Raw genomic sequence first — 25,636 nt, 5'->3', positions numbered from 1 at the left:
AGCTCGGCCCCATAGCCTGCATAGCCGCAGCGCTTGGCCCCCTTGCCTTTAACCTAACCTGACCTAACTAAGAAAAATAAAGTGACCGAGAGAGGAGGGGGTTGGTTGAATAAAAAATTAAAAATTGAAGAAAAAAAATTTTGGGACTCCTGTGTTTGTCCACTCCGATGTTTGTCCCACTTCTTTGTTTCCCCACTTCATTGTTTTTTCACTTCTACGTTAGGGAATCCTACTTTTGGCGGGAAACCTAACAAACTAAAAAAAGGTCCCTAATAAAGGGGGCAAAGGAAGCTAAATATGACTTAGACTGACTTATAATTAAAAATTACACATATTTTGGCCCTCTAGCTGTAACATTAGCTGATATAAAAGTTTGGGGGGGGGGGGTTAGAGGTTCTACAATTTCCCAACCTGACCAATAAAGTTTCATAAGGGGCCTGAATGCTAAGATGTTTGACACCTCTTTTATAACAGCATCTATTAGAGCTAGAGGGCAAACAAAGTGTAGTATAATCCATAACCTTTTTTAGTTTTATTTTTTTTTAGTCTGAGTTATATTTTGCATACATCACCCCTTTTTTAAAGAAACTTTGTTGTTAGGCAATTTTTTGGGTTAATGAAAACATTATTGAAAAATACTTACTAGCAGCTTCGCTTCTAGACTCTAGGGGTTTTTCCCTAAGGGAAAATTTTTTAAAAGTTATGTGAGTATGGGAATTATTACATCTTCTATTACCTACCCAGCCAAAAAATTGTGAATGAGTTGCCATTGTAAATTCACAAAATTTATGCAAAATTGGGGGGGTATTTTTTTGTTTTTTCGGGGGGGGTTGGGGTGTCCCACCCCCCAAGAAAATAGCCTAAAACCATCACAGGACCAGTAGGTATATTCCCTAAAGATTAGAATCCAATCAGTTCAGTGGTATATTCCCTAAAGAGTAGAATCCAATAAGTTCAGTGGTTACCAAGATCTTAAGGGACGGATGGACAGACAGGGAGACATCATTCTACATAGATAGACAAGCTGTAAGTTGTAAAATTCAAGTAGAAATCCTTGGATAGTAAAATGATATTTATCACCAAATAGACAATCAACCCTTTTTTTGCTATTGATGTCATGCACTTGACAAAGCAGTAGTATATTACATTTGTCATGTCTCTTGTATGACCCATTGTGGTCATGTTTATTAAAGCATGCTGATATATTTCAGCTTATTGTTGAAAAATATTTCTAAAAATATTTGAAATTCATTTAAACTTTTACACTATATTTCAGATGATAGTACAAAACTTTCTAAATGTATCAACTTATTTGGTACTGTGGCAATAATTTACAGAGAAGATATAAATATCCAAGATGAAGAAGGTAAAATTTATAAATAAATATTAAAATTTACCTGGACAAGACCTAGTTTTTCATGTATGTTTGTACGATCAGGAAGAACACCTCTTGTAAAGGCTGGTGGTGATCCTCTTTTTGTGTCAAAAATCAAAGAGGCTGGTGGAGATTTTGGACAAAGCCAATGTGGAGGTTTGACTATGTTTTTTTTCAAGATAAATAAGTTGTGTTCTCAAAACAATGTATACCAATATTAAATGTTAAAGCAAAATGAAATAATGAAATTATATCTTTCAGCATCAGATATAAATTACAAGAGCACAGGTAAACATAATTTGTACCTTGGATAATTTGATTTTTTTGGAAATGTTCAAGGTGATTCAAATCAAACTGTGCATTCCGGTTTTCTGACACATTCAGAAGGAATTCAAAAAAACATTTATAGGTCCTTTTTCTCTGTAAAAATATTCATCAACTTATAAAAGGAGTTTTTAAGTTAATAGTTGATAAAGACTCCAAAAAGTGTGTGAGAGGTCTTTTTTGTCTACTATTTTGTACTTTTTAAGTAGATTTTTTTCTAGTAAAAAATTTCTGCTCTTCTAAAAAGATGATCAAACATATTCTTTATTCCTATAATTTTTATTCATCAGATTCACAATATTTTTTTGATAGCTTTGATTGCTGCTTCAAAACTAGGAGACAATGTAGAAGTAAGAAATATTTTTAAAAATGGATCATTTTCTGCTGATGCAACTGACTCTGAAGGTAATAATTTCAGAGTCAAAATATTGCAGTACAAAATCTGTTCATATTTTCACTATACAAATTATTTAAATTAGAAATGGCGATTATACAGGGTGAAGTGGACAAATAGTTGCTAAACTTTATTTTTATAAAAACCCACACAAATCATACATTTTTAACATTCTTATTGAAAATCAAAACTGGGACTAGTGTACATGTGAATGTTATATGTTTGATCAATAAAATCGCCTCAAAACCGGATGCATAATCTTCTTAAAATGTTTTTGTCCATGAGGCCTAATACCTCCTTGATGAAGGGGGGCCTTGGTTTAAATTATGTATTAATCTCTCCATCTATTCTATTCTCTGTGTATCTATAACTCTACTTTGAACTATAGAACTTTTTATTTCATAAAAAACACTGTATTTCTATTTTTATCTATGTGTTTCTTTAACTGTACTCTGAACTGCAGAAAATATAATATATTTATATTATTTATAAGGCAGAACAAGTCTTATGTATGCAGTAGAGAGTGGAAACACAGATACAGTGAAGATTCTTCTAGAACATGGAGCTGATGTCAACACTAAAGATAATAATGGTTAGTTATAAAATATTATTCAATACTTATATTTTTAATTTAATTTTTATATCTTTACTCTACAATATATATAGAATGTTTCTATCAATCCACTATGTTCCTGACAGTGACAAAAAATCGATTTTTACATTTTGGAAAATACACTTTTAAACAATTATTTAGTAATATATATAGATTAATTAACCGAAAGAATTAACTCTTAACTATGAAAAATAAGAATTGTATGTGTAATTATACCAGAGGTTTCAAATTAAGTTCCTTTTCATCATAGTAGACAACTGTTTTTTTCGGTCAACTAAACTACATTTCAAATCCGTGTGGACGGTTTATTTTTAAAGCTGTCGTTAAGTATTATACATTTTTGGATTCGATATGCAATGCTTTAAACGTTTAGCCTTTAAAAAAAGTCAAATCTCCATTTTTGTTGTAATTGTAGGTACTTTTCTAGACATACCCGTTTCTTGTAAAATAAACAATTTTCTTAAAATGAAAATTTTACGTTTGGTTCCAGAACTAAAAATGGCAAAGGATGGCAATAAAATCCTCTCGTATGAGTAAATTAGAACTATGTACAATATCATAGAACTTCAGCCTAATCTTCCGAAATATTGCGAAGTTTGTTTTTTTATGCTCTTAAGTAGGGTCAACCAAAAAAACAACAATTTTTAGGGCATAAAAGTAATATATCTTTCTTATTATTTAAAACACATATTCAATTAAACTTAAAGTAAAGAAAAGTTTTAAAATAAAATAAAAGATTATCTACTAATGTCTTAGCTCTTATCTGAACTATCATTAACAAAGAAGAACAGAGGAGAATTTATGTTGATTAAGATAGAAACTGTTTCCTTTAAAGTAAAATGAAAATAAAAATCTATGATCTAAAGGGATAAGACAATGGCAGATAAATTAATGTACATCCCCAATGCTAATACAGATATTGCCCATTGTGTATTCTATAAATTACATTTAGTTGTTGAAATGTTTGGACACTCAACTAATAAACCAACCAATCAGATTCAATAAAAGTCCCAAAAGTTGTTGTGCCTACAAATAATAAAACACGGCTCAATACCAGCTGAGTATCCACGTGGATATTCAGCTACTATTGGGGTCATTTTTGGATATTCAGCTACCATTGGGAAAATGTGTGGATATTCAACTACCTTTGGGGGAAAAAAAAGTTTTTAAACAATTATTTTGGATTTTGTGACAAAGGTTTTGATATGAAATCTTATAGAATTAACTTATACTAGTAGCGCAGCATTTATATAAATAAAAGTAAAAATAATTTAGCAGGTAATGTCAATAAATATTTTTTTATCCCTAAATAACTAAATATCAAATAAGTGTTTTCTTTAAATAATTTATTTAAAATACCTAATTAAAAAAAAGTGAGTTGCAATCACTATAAATCATACAGACTAACGGATATACTCTAATGGATTAGCAGCTGCGCCTATATTAAACTGTGTGGGAGGAGCGTATCATTCAATAATTGTGTGATATCTATAATTATAATAATGATATTATAATACAAAGTAGAACGATGTCTGTCCGTCTGTCCGTCTGAAGCTTAAGATCTCGGTAACCGCTGAACCGAATGGGCTCTACTCTTCAGGGAATATACCTACTGGTCCTGTGGTGGTTTTAAGATATTTTCTTGGGGGGTGGGACACCCCCAACCCCCCCCCCCCACCAAAAAAAAATCCCCCCCCAAATTTTTTTTTTTTTTGTTCCTTTCACGAATTTCACCTTAATTTTTTTGGCTATACTCAAAAAACGCCTATCTCAGAAAACACCCATCTCAGAAAACGCCTATCTCAAAAAACGCCCATCTCAAAAAACGCCTATCTCAAAAAACGCCTTTTTCATAAAATGCCTGTTACATTCTTAAAAATTATCTTGTAGTGAAATATGTCAGTCTAGGAAGGTTTTGTGAATATTGTACAATATGTACATTATGACTCTTCTTATTGAAATATCTTTCCCTAAAGTATGATTTTATTTTTTTAAGCATTTTAAGCAACAACATAATAAGTTTCTTTATTTCATATATCTACTGTAAACAACCCAGTTTACTTTTCAGTTATTACAATAAGATAACCAACTATGAGCTCTATTAAAATATACTTCTTATTTATTTTCTTTATTATTTGACCTAATATCTTGAATTAACAGAATAGGGTTGTGAAATTTGGGTAGGGTGTAAGGAAGGGATAAATAGTTTGGAAAACACAAAATTTTGTTCTAGTTTTTATTATGCTTAAAAGAAATTTTAGATTCATGTTATATTATTATTAACATACACAAATAATATACAAAATATTTATTGAATATGATATGCTTTAAACTTATCAGAATTATATAGCTGTTCCTCAAAATAAACAAAATAGTTTAGAATAATCATTATTATAAATTATAAAGCAACTTAACATTTTCTATTTAACAATTTGATTTGGTAACTGTTTATTTGTGTTTTAAGTAAGAAATCATGAATGACAAGAATTGTATTATTCTATTGAATACTATTTATAAATTAGGCTTTATTTTTCAAGAATGTAATGGGCATTTTATGTAAAAGGCATTTTTTGAGATAGGCGTTTTTGAGATGGGCGTTTTTTGAGATGGGCGTTTTTTGAGATAGGCGTTTTCTGAGATGGGCGTTTTTTGAGATAGGCGTTTTCTGAGATAGGCGTTTTTTGAGATGACCCATTTTTTTGATCACCTCTTGGGGCAAAGCCCCTAGAGGCTAGGGGCGAAGCCGCTAGTGATTAAATAAAGGAGGGTGGTATTTCGCGGAATTGTTTACATTTTAATCCGGACACATTACTTAAATCTTTTTAAAAGTTAAGCTCTTCTATACTTAAAGTTAAAGTTCGTCTGTTGGTCTGTCTGGAATGGTTAGCTTTTTTGTTAATTTATACATGTTAGAATACAAAAGGTACGATTTAGGAAACGTAGCAACTCTATAATAGAAAGTCCATACGTCCATTTTAAACATGATGATTTTTAACCTTTTTAACAAAAATTTTTCATATAATATAATAAATGATAGCAAAGTTTTTTAACATTTCTAGGAAATTATATCAACTCTATAAAATTGTAGCTTTCGGGTTTTTTGGTCCAAAAAATTCTGGATTTTTAGCCCGGTCCTGTAGATTGATCATTTTCAAAAGCGAAGCTTTTCTTTAATAAGGGTCTGTGCGTCTGTCCGTCCGTCGATTTCAAACTTGGCGTTATGATTCCTGTAAAGCACATTCTAAAGAACGTAATTACCAACAAATCAAATTGATTATTGTATGCCCAACTACGCTTTTCATGATTTTGTCATCCTTGTTTTAAAATGCAAGGTGCAATAAGTGGGTGGAGATTTTTCGGCTTCTTTGTACAACTTAAATTCAAGACAAAAACTTAAGTAGATTGGTTTATATCTGATACTGATTCTTATTACAATAAGGTACAATGTTATAAGCGAAGCATTTCAATAATCAAGTTATAAAAATGTCAGTATGTCCTTAAACAGTAGCATATACTTTAGCAGTTTTGTAACAAATTTACTATTACAATAATTTTATATAGACTTATGCATTATTATCAGTTAATGTTAGTTTGTCCTTTAATTTCAGAGCTTTGCGTTTATAGATGTTTCAATATTGGTTCCTAAATCTGTATTAAAGTTAAATGACAGGTGTGAATTGTTTGCATTTATGTTCTTTATTGTCATGGGAATCAGCATTATGAAAAGATATAATGCAAATACCAATATGAAACTATTGTGGATATTCAACTACCATAGGGGAAAAGTGTGGATATTCAACTACTCTTGGGAAATATGCGTGGATACTCAGCTACTATTGGGGAATTTGTGGATACTCAGCTGGTATTGAGCCGAAAACACTATTATAAAACTTTGTGGACTAGTATTATAAACAGCCCATTGATCCCTCCCTCCCTGCTTAAATAAACACCTATATTTCATATTCGGATGTAGTAATATAGTATATTTTAGTAGTTTGGTAAGAGGAAATGCTAAGTTTAAGTCATAAAAAAAATATTTTTGTTCTTTACCTGTATGATATGCAAGGTATCCTGGCATCCTGTGCCCGCCAGGATAGAGATATTCAACTTTCAGTTATGTGTCATACCCATTTAAAACAAGTCACTCAGTTATAGCTCTCTATCTTTCACACACAGAAAATAAACAGAAAATACCAGAAGGAAAGGGGGGGGGGCGACCCTCCCCCCCACCCCGACTATTAAGGGTTTACAAACATTGTTATTTGGGTTGTACAATATCTTTTGATATAATTCCCGTCAATGTAGCTCAAAAAAAAAGGAAGTTACAGCTTCTGAAATGTACTTATTAGACTATCTTTACACCCCCCGTTGACGCCCCTTGTGTAAAACCCCTATTATAAGTATTTTTCACCAACTTTTTAAAAAAGATATATGGATACTAATTGCTATTTAAAGAAAATTTCATCAAATTTTCAATTATACACTCTCTATGATTTTTTGTCATTTTTCGGGATTTCTGGAACACAGTGCAATCTACCTATTTGCCTATCTACATCTATACCCCTCTCTCTGTGTTTATAACTTTACTCTGAACTAGGGTTGGGCCGGATAACAGGAAAATTTACCAGATATTAAAGTAGCCAAAAAATCTTTATAAACTGGGGCTTAATTATTTAAAATTAAGGTCAAAACTTAAATATTTAGTAACTATTAATTGATCTTTCTTCTATGCAAATAAATAATCAACTGAACTATTAATACTCTTAATCTCTAATATTAACCCATGACGGTTTTTAATACCTTCTTCCTTGCAATGTCATTCAGGTATTAAGTAAAAATAATTATTAACCCTTAACGGTCAGGGGGGGGGGGGAGGGGTTGAATGCCCCCCCTCCGGTTTTTCAATCTCATTTTCTGTGTGTAAAAGATAAATAGCCCAAACTGTGTGACTTTTTAAGTATGGGAATGACACATATGAGAGTTGAAATTTTTTTAATATCTCCATCCTGGCGGGCACAGGATGCCAGCAAACCTGGCAGGGTCATTCAGGTAAAGAGCAAAAATATTTTTTAGACTTGAACAAAGCATTTTATCTTACCAAAACACTAAAATATCCTCTAGTAGTACATTCTCATATGAAATACAGGTGTTCATGTCAATTTCAGGTTCCAGGTATAATCCTGCAGGACCTGATCCTCCAGATATTCAGAAATCTTTAAAATGCTCCTGTGGCCGTATTTTTTTACTTATAGATGTCAAATATTAATATCAAGCTTTTCTTATGTGTCTACATAACGTATTAAAATTTCATAAAGATCCGTCACCGTTTTCCCGTCGCCTGCTGTGGTTGGCAGCTGCCAAGTACAGCTGCACCCGCTGAAATTTATATTTTGATATTTCTAATATAAAATTTACATAAAGATAAATATTTTCTGCAAAAAAATTGTTCTTCTACCTTCAAAAATAAGAAAATTACAGCCGTTTGAAATTTTTAAGTAAAAATAGGACCTAAAAACAAAGGTTGTTAAATAAAAGGGTGAAGGAATCAAAAATTGACTTTGACTTACTTTAAGGACGCCTGCAAGAAATACCATGCTTTAATTGCTGAAAGACTGCCACAAGTAGACCCAATACCCCAAATTTAAAGCCTTCAGCTTCAATAACAAAAAGTTCTAGGCATTTCAAAATATATAATAATAATAATATAATAATAATTTATTTCGGAAAAACAGAAGAATACAATGATTACAATGGAAAATAGCCATGTGGCTATACGGATCGAGTAAAAACACTGTACGTGCTGTTAGTCTATCCGTTTACAAAAATACTATTACAATTTACAATAAAGTTTATAAGTTATATTTAAAGTATAATTGCATCCATATATCATGTATCTACTGGTTGCCTATAGGGGATGTCGTGGTTGTGATAATATAACAATATCACACCAATCACTGCTGTGATTATGGTCCATAGGACCGACATGCCATTTGGTTAGTCCACACACCGTGCTGTCCTTATCCTGAAAAAGGCGACGTGCACCAGATCCAAGCGTCAAAGAACACGGTGTGACCATATGACCGTTGGTTTCCCATTGGTGGGTTGACGGGGGGGGGGGGGGGGGGTTTGGAGGTGGGGTTCCTAGGTGAAATCGTTGGTTAGATTTGGCTCGGTCATGTAGAAATGACCGAGTCATGACCCACAGTGTCGACTAAAATTAATTTAATTAAATTGTAAATTGTGTAGTAGTGATTCGATCTCTAAATTCAAGGCATCGTTAAGACATTTTTAAGATTATTGAAATATTGAAATTTTTGTGGAGACTAAAACAAAGAGTAAAGAAAAAAAAAAAAAAATTGACCTTGGGCTAGATTTTTGTAAAAGATATTTAAAAATTTGGAAAATATGTGTAGAAAAATTCGCTGAATTTCAATTTAACCTTTAACATTTCCAGGAATTTAGAATATTTTTGAGTAGTATGATGATATTAATATTAATATTGGAGTAGGGCAGGAAACGTGCAAATTGGGGAGGCTAAGAAGCTTTGGGTGGCCAGTGAGGCTATTGCCTACACACAAACACAAAAACATACACATAAACATAAACACACGCATTCATTTTTCATACAACAATGTATTTAACGAGCATACGACCCATATGTTATAGGCGTGCGTTGTTGTTGTTGCTAGGTTCCCGGGAAATCCGTCCCTAGCATCCCTTCCCCTTTATTCCCTTTGACAGCAATACTAAGAATTCACTAGAGGTGTCAGTGAGGTCAAAGAAGCCGAAAGTGTCGTCTTGAAAAATGGTTGACCCGGGTGGTAATAAAAGGGGGTGGAGAAAAAAGACTGACATTGGGGGAGGAAGCTGCCTTTGCGCAATTTTTGATCTTTGACCCGGCCGGTTTTTGTCTTTGTTTATTATTATTTAATATGAAAAATAGGGGTAAATTATACCTATTTGTAAAGGCTTGCCGGGACATGTCACGTGACATGATTAATTCTATTTAATTGCGACTTTATTGTTAACTAATCATTGCTCTTCCGGTGCTCATACGACTACCATCAAGTTACGTATATTTTTAAATCTTCCGATAAGTTAAATACTAAGTTTTTTCTGTCATGGCTGATCATAGCAACCTACGGCTATTGATCGACGCTGCAGAGGAGGTCCTGGCTCCATCTCCCGAACCCGAGGTTGGCGGCCCCGTTCCCTTTGCGGTTCCAGATCCTCTGCCAGCTCCGCCGATAGTTTATTCGAGTGAAATTGCTGACTGGTATTATTTTGGGAAGGGCCTGCGCACTAGCTTTTGCGATGCGTGTAGGCTAGCTTTTCGCGCAGGTCTGCAAGAGATTCCCAACCGCGAGTCACTCAGACTTGTCGATGAAGGCATTCGGCTGCACCGCCTTCTCGGCGAAGCAATGCCCACTGTCGACCGCTCGCGTGAGGACAACATACATGAGTTGTCGGTCCTCGAGGCTCAGTGCAATGAATACAAGGAGGCAGTCCTAATGGCTACCTCTGCGTATGATATTGTGCTGGACCTCGAGTCGACCATTGAGATTAGTGACAGCGAGCCCGGCCTTGATGGCCAGGTCTATGATGACTGGTCCATGGATTCCGAGTCAGAGGCTGGATCCGCCGGAGCTAGGTCCGATGTAGGCGAAGCTGGAGACGATGCCGCTGGAGACGACGCCGCCCCCCGTGCTGAATCCGAGATCTCCGACGGCCCCACCTTCGAAGAGGACTCCGATTCTGAACACGAGGAGCGACGCGAGCCTAGCGTCGAAATTCTGGATTAGTTTACTTTAATTCAATTTAATTCATTTGCCATCAGATTTAACTTAACTATGCATTTATGACAAAACAAACAAATATACATATTCACCATCCTATTATGTGCAAGAATGATTAAACTAATTTGAATACTCCTATATGAATGATAAAACGAACAATGATATTAATAAAGACTCATTCGGCTAAAAACTAGTCACTCCACAATATTTATCTTTTTTTTTTTTGGTTAGATAGATCCAAAGCTATTCTATAATTATGCTTAGTCCACTGTTATTAAGTGTTTTGGCACCATGAAAGATTCGATGTAATAATTAAAATATAGATTGTTTGCGTTTGCGCCTAAATGAAATTGTTGAACTTAACTTGTTGGATAGATAGATCCAAAGCTGCTCTATAATTAAACTTTGTTCGTTTGAAAAAATTGCTGTTTGTTTGCTGTTAATAAGTATTTAAATCGGCTGAGAAAAATTTGGCGTTACGTAATCTGTTCGATAAGATATACAACTATTTAAGTTTTAATTGGTAAAGGTATCGCTGCCGTTAACAATTTATGAACTGCTGCCTAAGAATTTAAATAACTTTGTAATATATGAGGTAATTGCGATTGCGTCAACTTTCACTGTATGAATTTTAATTTAATTTAAAGAAAAAGTACACACATATCTATATCGTGTGCATCTACTCTAAAAGACTGAGAGTGTGTCTGTTAATTTGCTATAACAATGTTTTGCTTGACCTTGTAATTATAATTTACAATTATAACTAAACATTATATAAGATAAAATTGCGCAGCTATTTTCCTATCTTAGTAATAAGTGCAAGAACACTTTCCTGTTAAATTCGTTCTTGTTCTCTACGGCTTTAATTTCAGCTGGTAAGTTATTCCAGATTACTGGAAATCGGTAGAGCGGTAATGCTTTCAAATAGGAACGGTTTGTAAATTGAACATGATAATCGTTATCATTCCTTAGCTCTCTATTTCTGATGTCTCTATTTAGTTTCCAGGTATCGTCAAAAGTTGCTGGTACATTTTTGTTTTTATAAAGGTACATGAATCTGGCAGTGTTATATAGTATTAATTTCTTGAAGGGGAGTATTTGCAAGTCAATAAATAAATCCTTAGTATGAGCCCTATTCTCTTTTCTGCATATTATTCTTACTGCCTTTTTTTGTAGATTCATAATAGGTTTAATATAACTTTCTGGAATTCCTACAAATAATGGGGAACAATAGTCTAATAAAGATTTCAAGTATGCGTTATATATTAAAATTAAATGGCGTTTGTGTAATAAATTTTTCATCATTTTCATTGAGAATATAATTTTACTTATCCTTATCCTTAAGTTGTCAAGATGATATTTATAAGTCAGCTTATTATCAATTAAAATTCCAAGGTGTCTGCAAAATTTTTCCTTTTCATTCGGGGATAACGTTAATTTGGTAATTTTCTCAGGGGAATTTTGTCCTTCATCATTCATATCGAAATATACCGGGAATTCATTTAAGAGTCCTAGGTCTATGTTAGTTAAAAAACGATCATTTCTGGGAAGTCCAAAGATTAATATCTTAGTTTTTTTCGGGTGGAGGAGGAGTTTATTATTACTGTACCAAGCTAATAATTTAGGTAATTCTGTGTTCGCTAAATTAATAAGATTCGTTAAATTGTCGCTTTCTAAAAATGCACAATTATCATCTGCAAATAAATAACTTAATAATGTTTCCGAGCATGCATTAATATCGTTTATATAAATTAAGAAAAGCAAAACGCCCAATATTGACCCCTGTAAAACTCCCCAATCAATCGTTACAGTGTTATTTGAATTTATTCCTTTGTAAAAGACTTTTTGGCGTCTGTCCTTGAAGTAGCTCTCGAACCATTTTAGTGCATGTCCTCTAACCCCCAGATTTTCTAGTTTTTTTAAAAGAATACTACGATCTAACATATCAAAACATTTTCTTACATCTAGAAGAACCACCATGGCGATTCTCCCAGATGCAAGACACGCTGTAATTTTGTTGATTAGGTGTAAAATGGCATGATAAGTTGACCTGCCTGGTCGGAATCCATACTGTAATTTATTAAAGAATCTTTGCTGTTGTAAAAAGTCCATTAATTGTATGTATACACATTTTTCTTGAATTTTTGAAAAACTATTTATTAATGAGACACCTCGATAATTATCGAGTAAGAAAAATGGTCCGCTCTTATGGATTAATATAGTCCTTGTGACCTTTTGCTTATCAGGCATCTTGCCTGTTTCAAAGCTAAGATTTATTATATGCAAAAGCGGTCTAATTATAGTTATTCTTACAAAGTTGACTAGGTATATACTGACATCGTTGTCGTCAGAGCTTTTTTTATGCTTCATGTTTCCTATTAGTTCTAATAAAAACCTTTCGGTTATTGGTCTTATAAAAAAACTATTTTCAGCCGGGGGAGGTAGGTAGTTGTGGAAAGTGCTACTATTAATTTTGGGTAGCAGTGGAGTGAGATTACGACCAATATTCGCTAGGTATTCATTAAACTTGTTTGCTATTTCAATGTCCTTATAAATCTTAGTACCCTCGGTTTCAATGTACTCAATCCGTGTATCCTTCTTACTGGTCCCCATTGTATCCTTTAATACGTCCCAAAGCTTTTTAGAATTTCCACCTGCATCGAGTATTCTTTCTCTATAGTGTAACTTTTTTGCCTTCCTATTAGCCCTGTTAAAATTGTTCCTATAACTTCTATATCTTTCTGCGTCCTCTAATGAATTTTTACTTGCTAAAAATAATTGTCTTTTTTTCAACCTACATTTCCTTAACTCTTTGTCCATATGTTGGTTTATCGGTGTGTTGCGCTCTCTGTTGTTAACTGGTTTTAAAGGAATGTTTTTATTCATAATATTCAAAAATTTTTCAATAAATATTGTGTAAGCTCTGTCTACGTCTGTCTTTTCATTCATCACTTCTCTCCAGTCGGTAATCGCTAGCTCTGTTCTGAATTTTTCTAGATTTTCAGCATTGAAAGATCTTTTAGAGTGAGAAGAAGATTTATGCGAACTCTTTGGAGGGTTTTTTAATTGGATTAGGTTTACTAACATGTAATGATCTGAAATATTGGTTGGTATTATTCCGCATAAATCTACTTTTCCTATGATGTCTTTGCAGGCTATATTATCAATTAATGAAAAGGTATTATTTGTTACCCTAGTGGCCTTACTTATTGTTGGGATAAATGCATTTGATATTAAGCTATTAAATAATGAACTGGCTTCGGAATTGGGTTGGTTTAATTTAAAAAGGTTTATATTAAAATCCGAAAATATAATTATTGGTATATTAAGATTACTCAAAAAATCTAAATGTGCTTCAAGTATTTCCAAAAAATCGTTAATGGCTGCATTCCTAGTTATGCCTGGGGTATTTGGGGGACGGTAAATATTGAGTAATATAAATTTCTGATTACTTATAGTGATGTTTAAGGTTATGCATTCATATATTCGGTCCCTAAAAAATTCTTCATCGCTCATTACTGTAACAGCTATGCCCTTACTTATTAAAAAGCCTACTCCTCCTCCACTTCCTAACGTCCTATTTTTCTTAAAATACTGATATCCGTTAAATGTTAAGTCTACCGAGTGCCATATTTCTTGCATTGCTAAGATATTTACTTTAGACTTCCCTGAGTTTAAGTTGTCTATGAATAACGAAATGTCGTTATACTTGCTCAAGATGGACTGAATATTAATAGAAAAAGTAGACAAATACTTTGTGTTTGTAGAATTCATAAAGTCTTTTATAGCTTCTTCACTATAATAATCGCATGAAGGTAAATTGAAATCCTCGACAAACTCTAAGAAATTATTGCCGTAAAGAACTTGACATTTCAAATCTAATCTTAAGTCTTCATTAAGTTCAAGAATGCTCCTATTAATTAATTGATGTAGATTTGCTACGTTATTATCGTCGACATTAATGGCCCTAACCTCGGCACGAACCGTTTCTCTCAATACATTAATATCATCATCATTATTGTTATTATTAGCTACTATTTCATCCTCCATCAGATTGTAATGTCTTAAATCTTATTTCGAAATCGAATTTACTACACACCTTTATGTTATTGACACCGTGGCTAACCAAACATGTTTCCCTGTTGGTCCACCCCCTCCCCCTCCCACCCGCCCCCGGTCCCCCCCCCAAGGGAACCACTTTGGGTCTGGTAAAATGGTCAAATTGCATCTCAGTCTCCTCGGACTCTACCCTCCCCCCCCCCCCAAGCTGACCGAGTGTGTTCCCCTCTTTCTATTAAAGGTTTTTTGAGTTTTAAATTTTCCGCTTAGGTACCTAATATATTGGATACAATCATAATTAATACTATCATATGAAAGGGAGATAAAATAAACATAGTCAATTTAAATCATATCAAATAGCAGTAATACAAAAAAGAGTATATCAGTTTAGATTATAAGGATCTTAAAAGTTTACCGTTTATGATTTATATAATTTATTGCTGAGTTTCAAAAATTTACGTGCTTAAGAGCAAAAATATGTTCGAATAAATATTTTTATTTCAATTAAAACCTTAAACATTATACGATTTAACAAAATAACAAAATGCGAATCAATAAAATAATTATGTCGGCCAAAACTATTCGATTGTGTAAAGAAAAGAAATCAACTATATGATTTAGTAAAATACAATTTAATAAAGTGATTATGTCGAACAGGAAGTTGTACGAGTTTGTAAAAAGGAAAAAAAAATGAAAAGCGTGAAAAAATATTACTTATTTGCTGGGGTGTATGTAAACAGTGTAAATCATTAGCTCTTAATTCGCTAGAGGCAAAAGAAGTGCCAATGCAACTAAATATTATGGACGTAAATATTAACACCCTTTATGTAATTAAGAGCTCATTTGTGTTAGTTAGACTTTTACAAAGTATGCGATATTAATTAATATTCACTAGTATCGACCGGTAATAAAAGAAAATGGTAAATATTACTATATTACATTTAAATGATATACATTATCAAATACTATGATTACTAAAGAAACTATATTTAAGTAAAAACTTGCCGATTGGACCTGCTTGATTATATGGGCCGCAGGTGGACCTAACTCGCCGCAGGTGGCCTATTGTTCATATGACATAATGCTGCCATGATCAAAACTTGCCGCGGGTGGCCTAGAGTTCTAAGTTTATAATACCCGCATTACTGATCCGCGGGTGGATAAAACTTGCCGCGGGTGGCCTAATGTTATGAAGATTTGAAGATTTACCCGCATTTATTTTAACTTGGCACTTAGTGCATGATAATGATAATAACCGGGTGCTGGTATTTAACCGCGGGTGGTTAATCAGTTGTGTAGTAACCTGTTAATAAGCCGCGGGTGGTTAGTCAGGTATGTATATGACCTGTTAATAAACCGCGGGTGGTTAGTCAGGTGTATAGGTGACCTGTTAGTAAAACCGCGGGTGGTTAATCAGGTATTGTGTCGCAGTTCCAACTGTTAGTGAACCGCGAGTGGTTAATCAGTTACCAGTGGTTTGCTGTGAGCTGCGGCATGTTCGCGGCTTCCTTTGCTTCTTCGGTTCGTCATCTTCGATGGCCTCTGTCGAGGTATCCTTGATCGCTGTATCGATGGACGGGGATACATTCCTGGAGGTGTTTCTAGTATTCTCTGCAGAGGAAGTTCTCGAATCCTTTTTCTGCTTTAGGTGGGACATTTCACTCTCGATGAGGGTGAGAGCTATCTCACTCACCATAGCATTGTCTACTATCTTGTCCGATAAGCTAGCCGTTTCCGTATTAATCTTCTCCTTCGTTTCATTAATTCTTTGTTGCAGTGGTCCACCCTGTGGAAGCTGACGTAAAATTGAGTCCTCTGCATCCAGCGTAATTTCTGGGGGTAGTATTCCGAATCTATTCTGAACGGGAGTGTTGAATTTCAGCTGCTTCACGGCTGGGCTTCTGTTGTTTTCATCGAACAGTTTGAGCGGTGTGAAAGCATGCTTCCTCTTCTTATTAACCGCCGGTGCTTTCCTGCTGTTATCTGTATCCTCGATATTTGTCACTCCATCTATGATGACTTCCTCAGTTAGGTCGTCTTCCTCATCCATTAGCAGGGGGTTCTGTTTCGTTGGGTTTAGCATATCAAGCAGGTGCCTTTCATTAGAACGACCGTTAATGTAGGCTGGTTGTGCGAAAGGGCTCTGTTTATTCTTGGATCTTATCCACTTCTTCTCATCGATCACCGGAGAGATAAGCTCCTTGAGTGTGCGACCGTATGGGTTCTGAACGGTGAAAAATTGTTGCTGTTTGTTTCTGAGGCTAAATACGATGCGTTGACCTCTCAGGTATGCTCGGTGTACCTCATTGTGTCGACAGAGCCAGGACAGTACATCCCTGTCAAGGGCAGTGGTATCTATACCTATCCTGCATGGATAGAGCTTGCCAGACCGGACTGATTCTGCGTAAGATTTGCTGGTGGAGAGATTCTGCTCGTTGAGGCCGTCCACATGAGCTCTCTTGTGCTTCAAGATTGCGTCCAGATAGTATCTTGAGCGTAGCCGGATTATAAAATTGCGTGGAGCTGTTGTGTCCCTGTTATTGCCTAATGGGTGGCCGTATTCTATGCATTGCATCCAGGAATCAGGGACTTCATCTAGTTCTCCGTGCTTGTTAGCATCCACAAGGCAAGGTTTCAGCAGTTTATCGAAAATATGTTGCACTAGCGGCTGGCCAGATGTTGAATAGTCTGCGTAATTGTGGACCTTGATCGAAAAAGATCGGTCTCTCCGTTCGCGTTCGTTGATCTGTAGGATCTGTAGGGTGGAGAGTTGCTCTAATTTCTCCACTCTATTGTCGTAGTGGATAATCATTTCATCTACCTTGGTCTTCAGTGCTGAATCAGACTTTTGGATTGAGCTCTTCAGGTTGTCGATGCTGTCCTGGATTGCTTGGATCTTCTCCTGATTGTCTCCGCCTCCTTGCTTAAATAATTCCAGATCATCTTCAATCTTCTTGATTCTATCGAGCTGGTCTGAGGTGTTAAAGTTGTTTTCACCTTTCATAATCTTAGATAGGATGTTAACGAGCACTGTGGCTCCAATATTGCCATTGGAGCGGTTGGCATATTGGAAAACTATGTCCTTGATTTTGTCATTTGCCTCCGTTTCCGCCATTTCGGTGATTGGTTCTGAAAGATAAGTGAGATTATGTAAAAAGTGTCAATTTAATTTATTTTCACTTTAATTAAAAAATAAAATAGACAAAAAATTCGCCTGTAGCTTGTGAAATTCACTTGTGTGTTTATCGGTAGTATTTAAACTAATGCACTTCAGCTTGGTGCACGTGTTCACAATTTTTCGTTCTTTATTGTTTAATTGACCAATCACCAGGCTGGAGTTGTCACGTGATTCAATGCTCACTGTGGTTGGCTGGACCTATAACCAATAGTTTTCTAGCTCTATGTATCACGTGGTTATATCTGTTATCCTATTGGTTTGTGGTGTGTGGTGCTGGCAGGCAAGCTAGGTAAATGTACGGTGAGTACAATTTGCGGTATGATTTGCGGAAAGATAAGAAAGGGGGTGATTCACGTTCAGCTATACTGGGGGGGTGATGGGGAAGAAAGTAGATTTACGTGGACACTAAAATATGTGTGACCATCACCGATGGAATGCTGAACTGAACTGCATTTTATGTACAAAGAAAATTTTGAAAGATTTCCAATGCTCATAAAAGACACAAAATTATAACCTCATCTTTGTCAGAAACTTAGATTGCCGGTAACTGATTACATTTTTACAATAAAAACAACACATTTTATAGTCAAAATCTATGAAAAAATTCGATTTAAATCAAAGCAGAAACAAAGGGGAAAACTAATACAAGCTCACCTGTGATTGGTTGCTTAGCTAATTCAGCCTTCTGATTGGCTATAGTACACTTTGTACAATGCAAGTTAAACTTAATTTTTTTAAAGGATTTTGACTATAAAATTAGGTTTTTTTATTGTAAATTTATAATTAGTTACAGGCAACCTCAATTTATAACAAAAATAAGCTTATAATTTTGTTTCTAGGCCACGTAGTTTAATTTCAAAATTTCTAACATTAGCATTGAAACTCTTTCAAAATTTCCATTGTACATAAATGTCAAAATGCCTAGAACTTTTTTGTTATAGAAGCTAAAGGCTTCAAATTTGGATTTCAGCAGTTAAAGCTTGGTATTTCTTGCAGGCTTCCTTTAAGGTCGGTTAAGATGCAGCAAGGGGCCCGACTGTTAAGGGTTAATACCCTCAATCTGTAATATTAACCCCTGATGGTTTTTTAATACCTCCTTCCTTGCATGGTCATTCAGGTAAAAAGTAAAAATATTTTTTTTTACTTAAACAAAGCATTTCATATTATCAAATATCAAATATCCCATAGTTGTACATCCTCATATGAAATATAGGTTTTTAAGTCGATTTCAGGTTCCAGTTATAATCCTGCAAGTCCTGAACCTCCAGAAATCGTTAAACGGTTCCTGTGACCACAATATTTGACTTAGAGACTTCAAATTTTAAACTTAGGCTTTTTTACATATTACAATTTCATAAAATCCGTTTCCCTTTACCTGCCAACCGACGGTTTGCGACTGGCATCTGCCAAGCACTGCTGCAGCACCCAAAATTTTTATTTGAGATTTCTAATATATAATTTACATAAAGTTGAACATATTCTGAAAAATTGTTCTTCTAGCTTCAATAATAAGAAAAGTACAGCCATTTAAAATTTAAAATAGCAGAGATTTTTTTTTGTAAAATATAAAAGATGTTGCTGGATATCTTGCTGGATAGTTTTAATATCCAGTATCTGACCAGATATCCGGTCACACTGGATATCCGGCCAAACCGTACTCTGTTATGTAAATCTATAAGGTATCAAATATATGTTTTTATGTATAGGAAAGACCAGTCTTATGTCTTCAGCAAGGTCGGGGAACACAGACACTGTGAAGATTCTCTTAGAACATGGAGCTGATGTCCACTCTATTGATAATTCTGGTTAGTTATTCTACAATATTTGTATCTTTACTATATAATTTCATCAGAATATATTACTTACTTTCTTGCTGCTCTTCTTACAGGATATACAGGGTGGGGCACAAAGACCAGACAAATTCTAACTTGTAAACAAATGAACATAAAATCGTCAATTTTAAAGATTTTATTAAATTTTAAAAACTGGCAAGCAAAATAGGTATATGACTATTAAATTATTCAATAAAATCGCCGCCAGCCTTAATCACCGCCTCTACCCGTCTTCTCAACCGCCAGCAGGTCTAGGTCAAAATGTACCTGTCCAAGCTGGTGTAGTTCTCCTTGATAGTGGCAATGAGGGAGGTCTTTGTGGTATGGGCACATCTATTGGTGCATGCTTCAAAGTAGCCCTAGGCCCAAAAGTCCATTGAATTAAGATTGGGCTGCTGGGAGGCCACATTTCCTTAGGAACTTAAGTAACCGCAGGATCCAAATAGGCCCAACTTTCAAGCTACCCTTATACAAGAAGGATCTTATTTGGACCACAGTTGAGCTAGAACGACGTTCTTTAACTTTTTGGAAATGGCATGAAGTTTCAACTAGGATTGTCAGCGCAACCCATAGTCTAAAAGTTTTAAAGTTCAATATGGGTCCCTGACATAGGCTTCCAAGGGGGGGGGGGTAATGGGGCGATTAACCCCCCCAAACGAATTTGAGGGTGCCGTAGGCACCCCCAAATTTTTTTTCATTTTACCCCCCCCCCCATTTAAAATTTACCCCTACCCTGGGGGTGCTGTAGGCACCTCCAATCATTTAGGAGGGGGTATTTACCCCCCCCCCAAACAATTTTGGGGGGGTAAATAACCCCCCCACCCCAAAATAGAAAATATAAATTCTATTACATTGTGGAGTAAAGATAGATAAAATATGTATATCAAAAATATAAATATTTAATAAAATTTTATAACTAACCAAATTTATCTTTAGTGTTGACATCAGCTCCGTACTCTAGAAGTATATTCACTGTGTCTGTGTTTCCACTCTCTGCTGCCATCATAAGACTGGTCTTTCCTAGATATAAACATATTATATACATTATAGAATCTACATACTTATACAGGGTGGGGCAAATAAGACCGGACAAACTATTAACGGCCATAGCACCAAAACACTTGACCAATCAGGACGTTAGACCACACTATAAATAGCTTAGGTAATGACCTTTTAGCACAAAAAAATCTTTGGTTGAAGAGTACAACAAGCTGGCCATGCATATGTTCAACAAGGTAGATTCTAAATGCGCTGGTGGTTTAATCTGGATTCACAACTAGGGCCCACAAAATCTGACCTCAGCTTATCTGTAGGTGAGGTAGAGTTATGCAACTTGCTGGGGAGACTGTTAGATACATAAGTAAGACACTAGAAAAGACTAAAGCTCTCTATCTAAAATGACTTGGCCATAGTACTACAGCAAAGTGAAATGGGGCAGATTTTGAGATGTAAAAAACGTCACAAAACCGTGAAAATTCATGAAAATTTCTCAGTTCTTGACTAGGAATCTAGGAATGATCAGTCTTATGTATGCAGCATGGAGTGGAAACACAGATATAGTGAAGTTACTCCTAGAACATGGAGCTGATGTCAACGCTAAACAAGATAATTCTGGTTAGTTATTCTATAATATTTGTATCTTTAGTATATTATTTTATCAAACTATGTATGTATCTAAATATGTGCTTTACAAGATACAAAATATTTATCTCTATGTGTCTATAAAACTATACTTAAAGTATCTAATTATATTTATATCTAGGAGAGACCAGTCTTATTTATGCAGCAGAACGTAGAAAAACAGATATAGTGAAGATACTTCTAGAACATGGAGCTGAAGTCAACACTCAAGATAAAGATGGTTAGTTATAAAATATTATTCAATATTTATATTTTTAACTAGGGTTGGGCCGGATATCCGGTGTGGCCGGATATCCGGCCATTTTCAATATCCGGCCGGATACCGGATATTGAAACTATCCGGCCGGATATCCGGCTCTATAATTTTTTATACTTTGCACCAAAAATCTCTGCTTTTTAAAATCTTAAATGGCTACAATTTTCTTATTATTGAAGCTAGAAGAACATTTTTTTCTGAATAAGTTTAACTTTATGTAAATTTATATAAGATTTCTGAAGAAATTTTTTTTTTACTACTTTAATATCTGGTAAATTGGCCGGTTATCCGGCCGGATATCCGGTAATTTGGCCGGATAACCGGATATTTGCCGGATATCCGGCGTTGGCCGGATATCCGGCCGGTTACCGGATATCCGGCATTTGAAATCAGCCGGATATCCGGTATCCGGTATCCGGCCAAAAAAGTATCCGGCCCAACCCTATTTTTAACATGTCTTATCTCTCTTTACTTCACAATATATATATATATATTGTGAAGTAATATAAAATGTTTTTTTTATCAATCTACCTATTTGTCTATCTACATTTATACTCCTCTTTCTGTGTTTATAACTTTACTATGAACTATAGAATATATAATGTACCTATGATTATATCTAGGAAAGACCAGTCTTATACATGCAGCAGAGAGCAAAACGATTCTTGTAGAACATGGAGCTGAAGATGGTTAGTTATTCTATAATATTTGTATCTTACTTACTTTCTTGTTGCTTTACATTCTGGATGGAACATAAGCCTGTAGAATCTATAAAGTATTATCTAATATATTTATATCTAGGAAACTCAGATACAGTGAAGATACTTCTAGAACATGGAGCTGAAGTTAACACTAAAGATAATAATGGTTTGTTACAAATTCTTATTAAATATTTATATTTTTAATATATCTTGTATATCTGTAATCTATATTTATTATCTCTCTATCTATCTACTATCTATCTATCTATCTATCTATCTATCTATCTATCTATCTATCACAATCTATCTATCTAATGTAGGTTAAAATAAGATTTTTGTATATTCTTATGTGAAAATGTATAGAGAACAAGGGCATATGCTACTTTTAATGATACATTAAGAAACAAAGGCTATAACCCTAAAAGATTCCTTTCGTGGGTCTTACTGTATAACATATTTATATCTAGGAAAGAACATTCTAATGTATGCAGCAGGGAGAGGATATACAGATACAATAAAGATACTTCTAGAGTATGGAGCTGATGTCAGCACTAAAGATAATTCTGGTTAGTTATTCCACAATATTTGTATCTTTAGTATATGATTTTATTAAAATATATTACTTACTTTCTTGCTGCTCTTCTTACTGAATATATAAGTCTGTAGAATCTATAAAGTATCTAAAATATTTATATTTAGGAAAGACATGTCTTATGTATGCAGCAGAGAGAGGATACACAGATACAGTGAAGATACTTCTAGAACATGGAGCTGAAGTCAACTCTAAAGATAATGATGGTTAGTTACAAAATATTAGTAAATATTTATATTTTTAACATATCTTATCTGTCTTTGCTCAACAATATATAGAATTTATCTATAATCTATTTGTCTATATTGCTCTATACCCCTCTCTCTATTTGTCTATAAAACTATACTTAAAGTATCTAACATATTTATATCTAGGAAGGACCAGTCTTATGTATGCAGCCAAGTATGGAAACACAGAAACAGTAAAGATACTTCTAGAACATGAAGCTGATGTCAACATTAAAGATAATCATGGTTGGTTACCTAATATTAATTTGTTAGATTTGTATATTGTATCTTTAGTATATTCTATAAAACTATCTTTCTGCCTTTTATTTATATATCTGTAATCTATATTTATTATCTCTCTATCTATCTATCTATATATATATCTATATAGCTATCTACTTATCTATCAATCTATCTATCTATCTATCCATCTATCTATCTATCCATCTATCTTTCTATCTATCTACTATCTATCTACCTATCTATCTAATATCTATTTATCTTTGACACTACTTTGAACAAGTGAATAAATGTATCTAATATCTATACATATATCTAGGAGGGACCAGTCTTATGAAGGCAGCAAGGAATGGACACACAGATTCAATAAAGATACTTCTAAAACATGGAGCTGATGTTAACTCTACAGATAATTCTGGTTAGTTATTCTATAATATTTGTATCTTACTTACTTTCTTGCTGCTTTACATTCTGAATGGAACATAAGCCTGTAAATCTATAAATTATTATCTAATATATTTATTTCTAGGAAGGACCAGTCTTATGAAGGCAGCATATTGGGGAAACACAGATATAGTGAAGATACTTCTAGAACATGGAGCTGAAGTCAACACTAAAGATAATGATGGTTAGTTACAAAATATTAGTAAATATTTATATTTTTAACATATCTTATCTGTCTTTGCTCAACAATATATAGAATTTATCTATAATCTATTTGTCTATATTGCTCTATACCCCTCTCTCTATTTGTCTATAAAACTATACTTAAAGTATCTAACATATTTATATCTAGGAAGGACCAGTCTTATGTATGCAGCCAAGTATGGAAACACAGAAACAGTAAAGATACTTCTAGAACATGAAGCTGATGTCAACATTAAAGATAATCATGGTTGGTTACCTAATATTAATTTGTTAGATTTGTATATTGTATCTTTAGTATATTCTATAAAACTATCTTTCTGCCTTTTATTTATATATCTGTAATCTATATTTATTATCTCTCTATCTATCTATCTATATATATATCTATATAGCTATCTACTTATCTATCAATCTATCTATCTATCTATCCATCTATCTATCTATCCATCTATCTTTCTATCTATCTACTATCTATCTACCTATCTATCTAATATCTATTTATCTTTGACACTACTTTGAACAAGTGAATAAATGTATCTAATATCTATACATATATCTAGGAGGGACCAGTCTTATGAAGGCAGCAAGGAATGGACACACAGATTCAATAAAGATACTTCTAAAACATGGAGCTGATGTTAACTCTACAGATAATTCTGGTTAGTTATTCTATAATATTTGTATCTTACTTACTTTCTTGCTGCTTTACATTCTGAATGGAACATAAGCCTGTAAATCTATAAATTATTATCTAATATATTTATTTCTAGGAAGGACCAGTCTTATGAAGGCAGCATATTGGGGAAACACAGATATAGTGAAGATACTTCTAGAACATGGAGCTGAAGTCAACACTAAAGATAATGATGGTTAGTTACAAAATATTATGAAATATTTTTATTTTTAATATATCTTATCTACTTATTTACTTCACAATATAATAGAATTTATTGTTCAATCTATCTATTTGTCAACATACCTCTATACTCTTCTCTCTATGTGTCTGTTAAACTATATATAAAGTATCATATATGTTTATATCTAGGAAGAAACAGTCTTATGTATGCAGCAAAGAGAGGAAAGACAGATACAGTAAAGATACTTCTAGAACATGGAGCTGATGTCAACACTAAAGATTATTATGGTTAGTTATAAAATATTATTAAATATTTATATTTTTAACATATCTTATCTATCTTTACTCCACAATATATATAGAATTTATCTATCAATATAAATATTTGTCTATATACCTCTATACCCCTCTCTCTATTTGTCTATAAAACTAAAGATAATATCTATCTATCTATCTATCTATCTATCTATCTATCTATCTATCTATCTATCTATCTACAACACTACTTTGAACAATTGAATTAAATGTATCTAATAATTTAAATCTAGGAAAGACCAGTCTTATGTATGCAGCAGGGAGTGGAAACACAGATACAGTAAAGATACTTCTAAATCATGGAGCTGAAGTCAACACTAAAAATAATAAGGGTTAGTTACAAATTATTACTAAATATTTATATTTTAATATATTTTTTATCTTTACTCCACAATATTATAGAATTTATCTATCAATCTACCTATTTGTCAACCTCTATGTGTCTATAAAACTATACTTCAAGTATTTAGTTTATTTATATTTAGGAATGACCAGTCTTATGTATGCAGCAAGGAGTGGAAACACAGATACAGTGAAGATACTTCTAGAATATGGAGCTGATGTCAACACTAAAAATAAAGATGGTTAG

At 33.8% G+C, this 25,636-nt stretch overlaps 1 protein-coding gene across 1 annotated transcript; it reads left to right on the top strand.

Moving 5' to 3' along the window:
* The first annotated feature begins 441 nt into the window (after positions 1 to 441).
* LOC145307567 (uncharacterized) lies at positions 442 to 25,636 on the top strand. The gene is made up of 22 exons (XM_080150023.1): positions 442 to 451; positions 1,277 to 1,366; positions 1,439 to 1,531; positions 1,637 to 1,663; positions 2,012 to 2,104; positions 2,587 to 2,685; positions 19,446 to 19,544; positions 21,108 to 21,185; positions 21,334 to 21,432; positions 22,092 to 22,157; positions 22,270 to 22,335; positions 22,637 to 22,735; positions 22,869 to 22,967; positions 23,136 to 23,234; positions 23,548 to 23,646; positions 23,758 to 23,856; positions 24,025 to 24,123; positions 24,437 to 24,535; positions 24,647 to 24,745; positions 24,922 to 25,020; positions 25,281 to 25,379; positions 25,533 to 25,636. Exons 1-22 carry the CDS (start codon positions 442 to 444, stop codon positions 25,634 to 25,636), a joined length of 1,914 nt encoding a protein of 637 aa, XP_080006149.1.

Source organism: Acartia tonsa, chromosome 15, assembly GCF_053477335.1.
Source record: "Acartia tonsa isolate MP-2025a chromosome 15, ASM5347733v1, whole genome shotgun sequence".
NCBI lineage: Eukaryota > Metazoa > Arthropoda > Copepoda > Calanoida > Acartiidae > Acartia > Acartia tonsa.
Note: the sequence above shows the minus strand (reverse complement) of the source record. Positions and strands in the feature narration are given on the sequence as shown.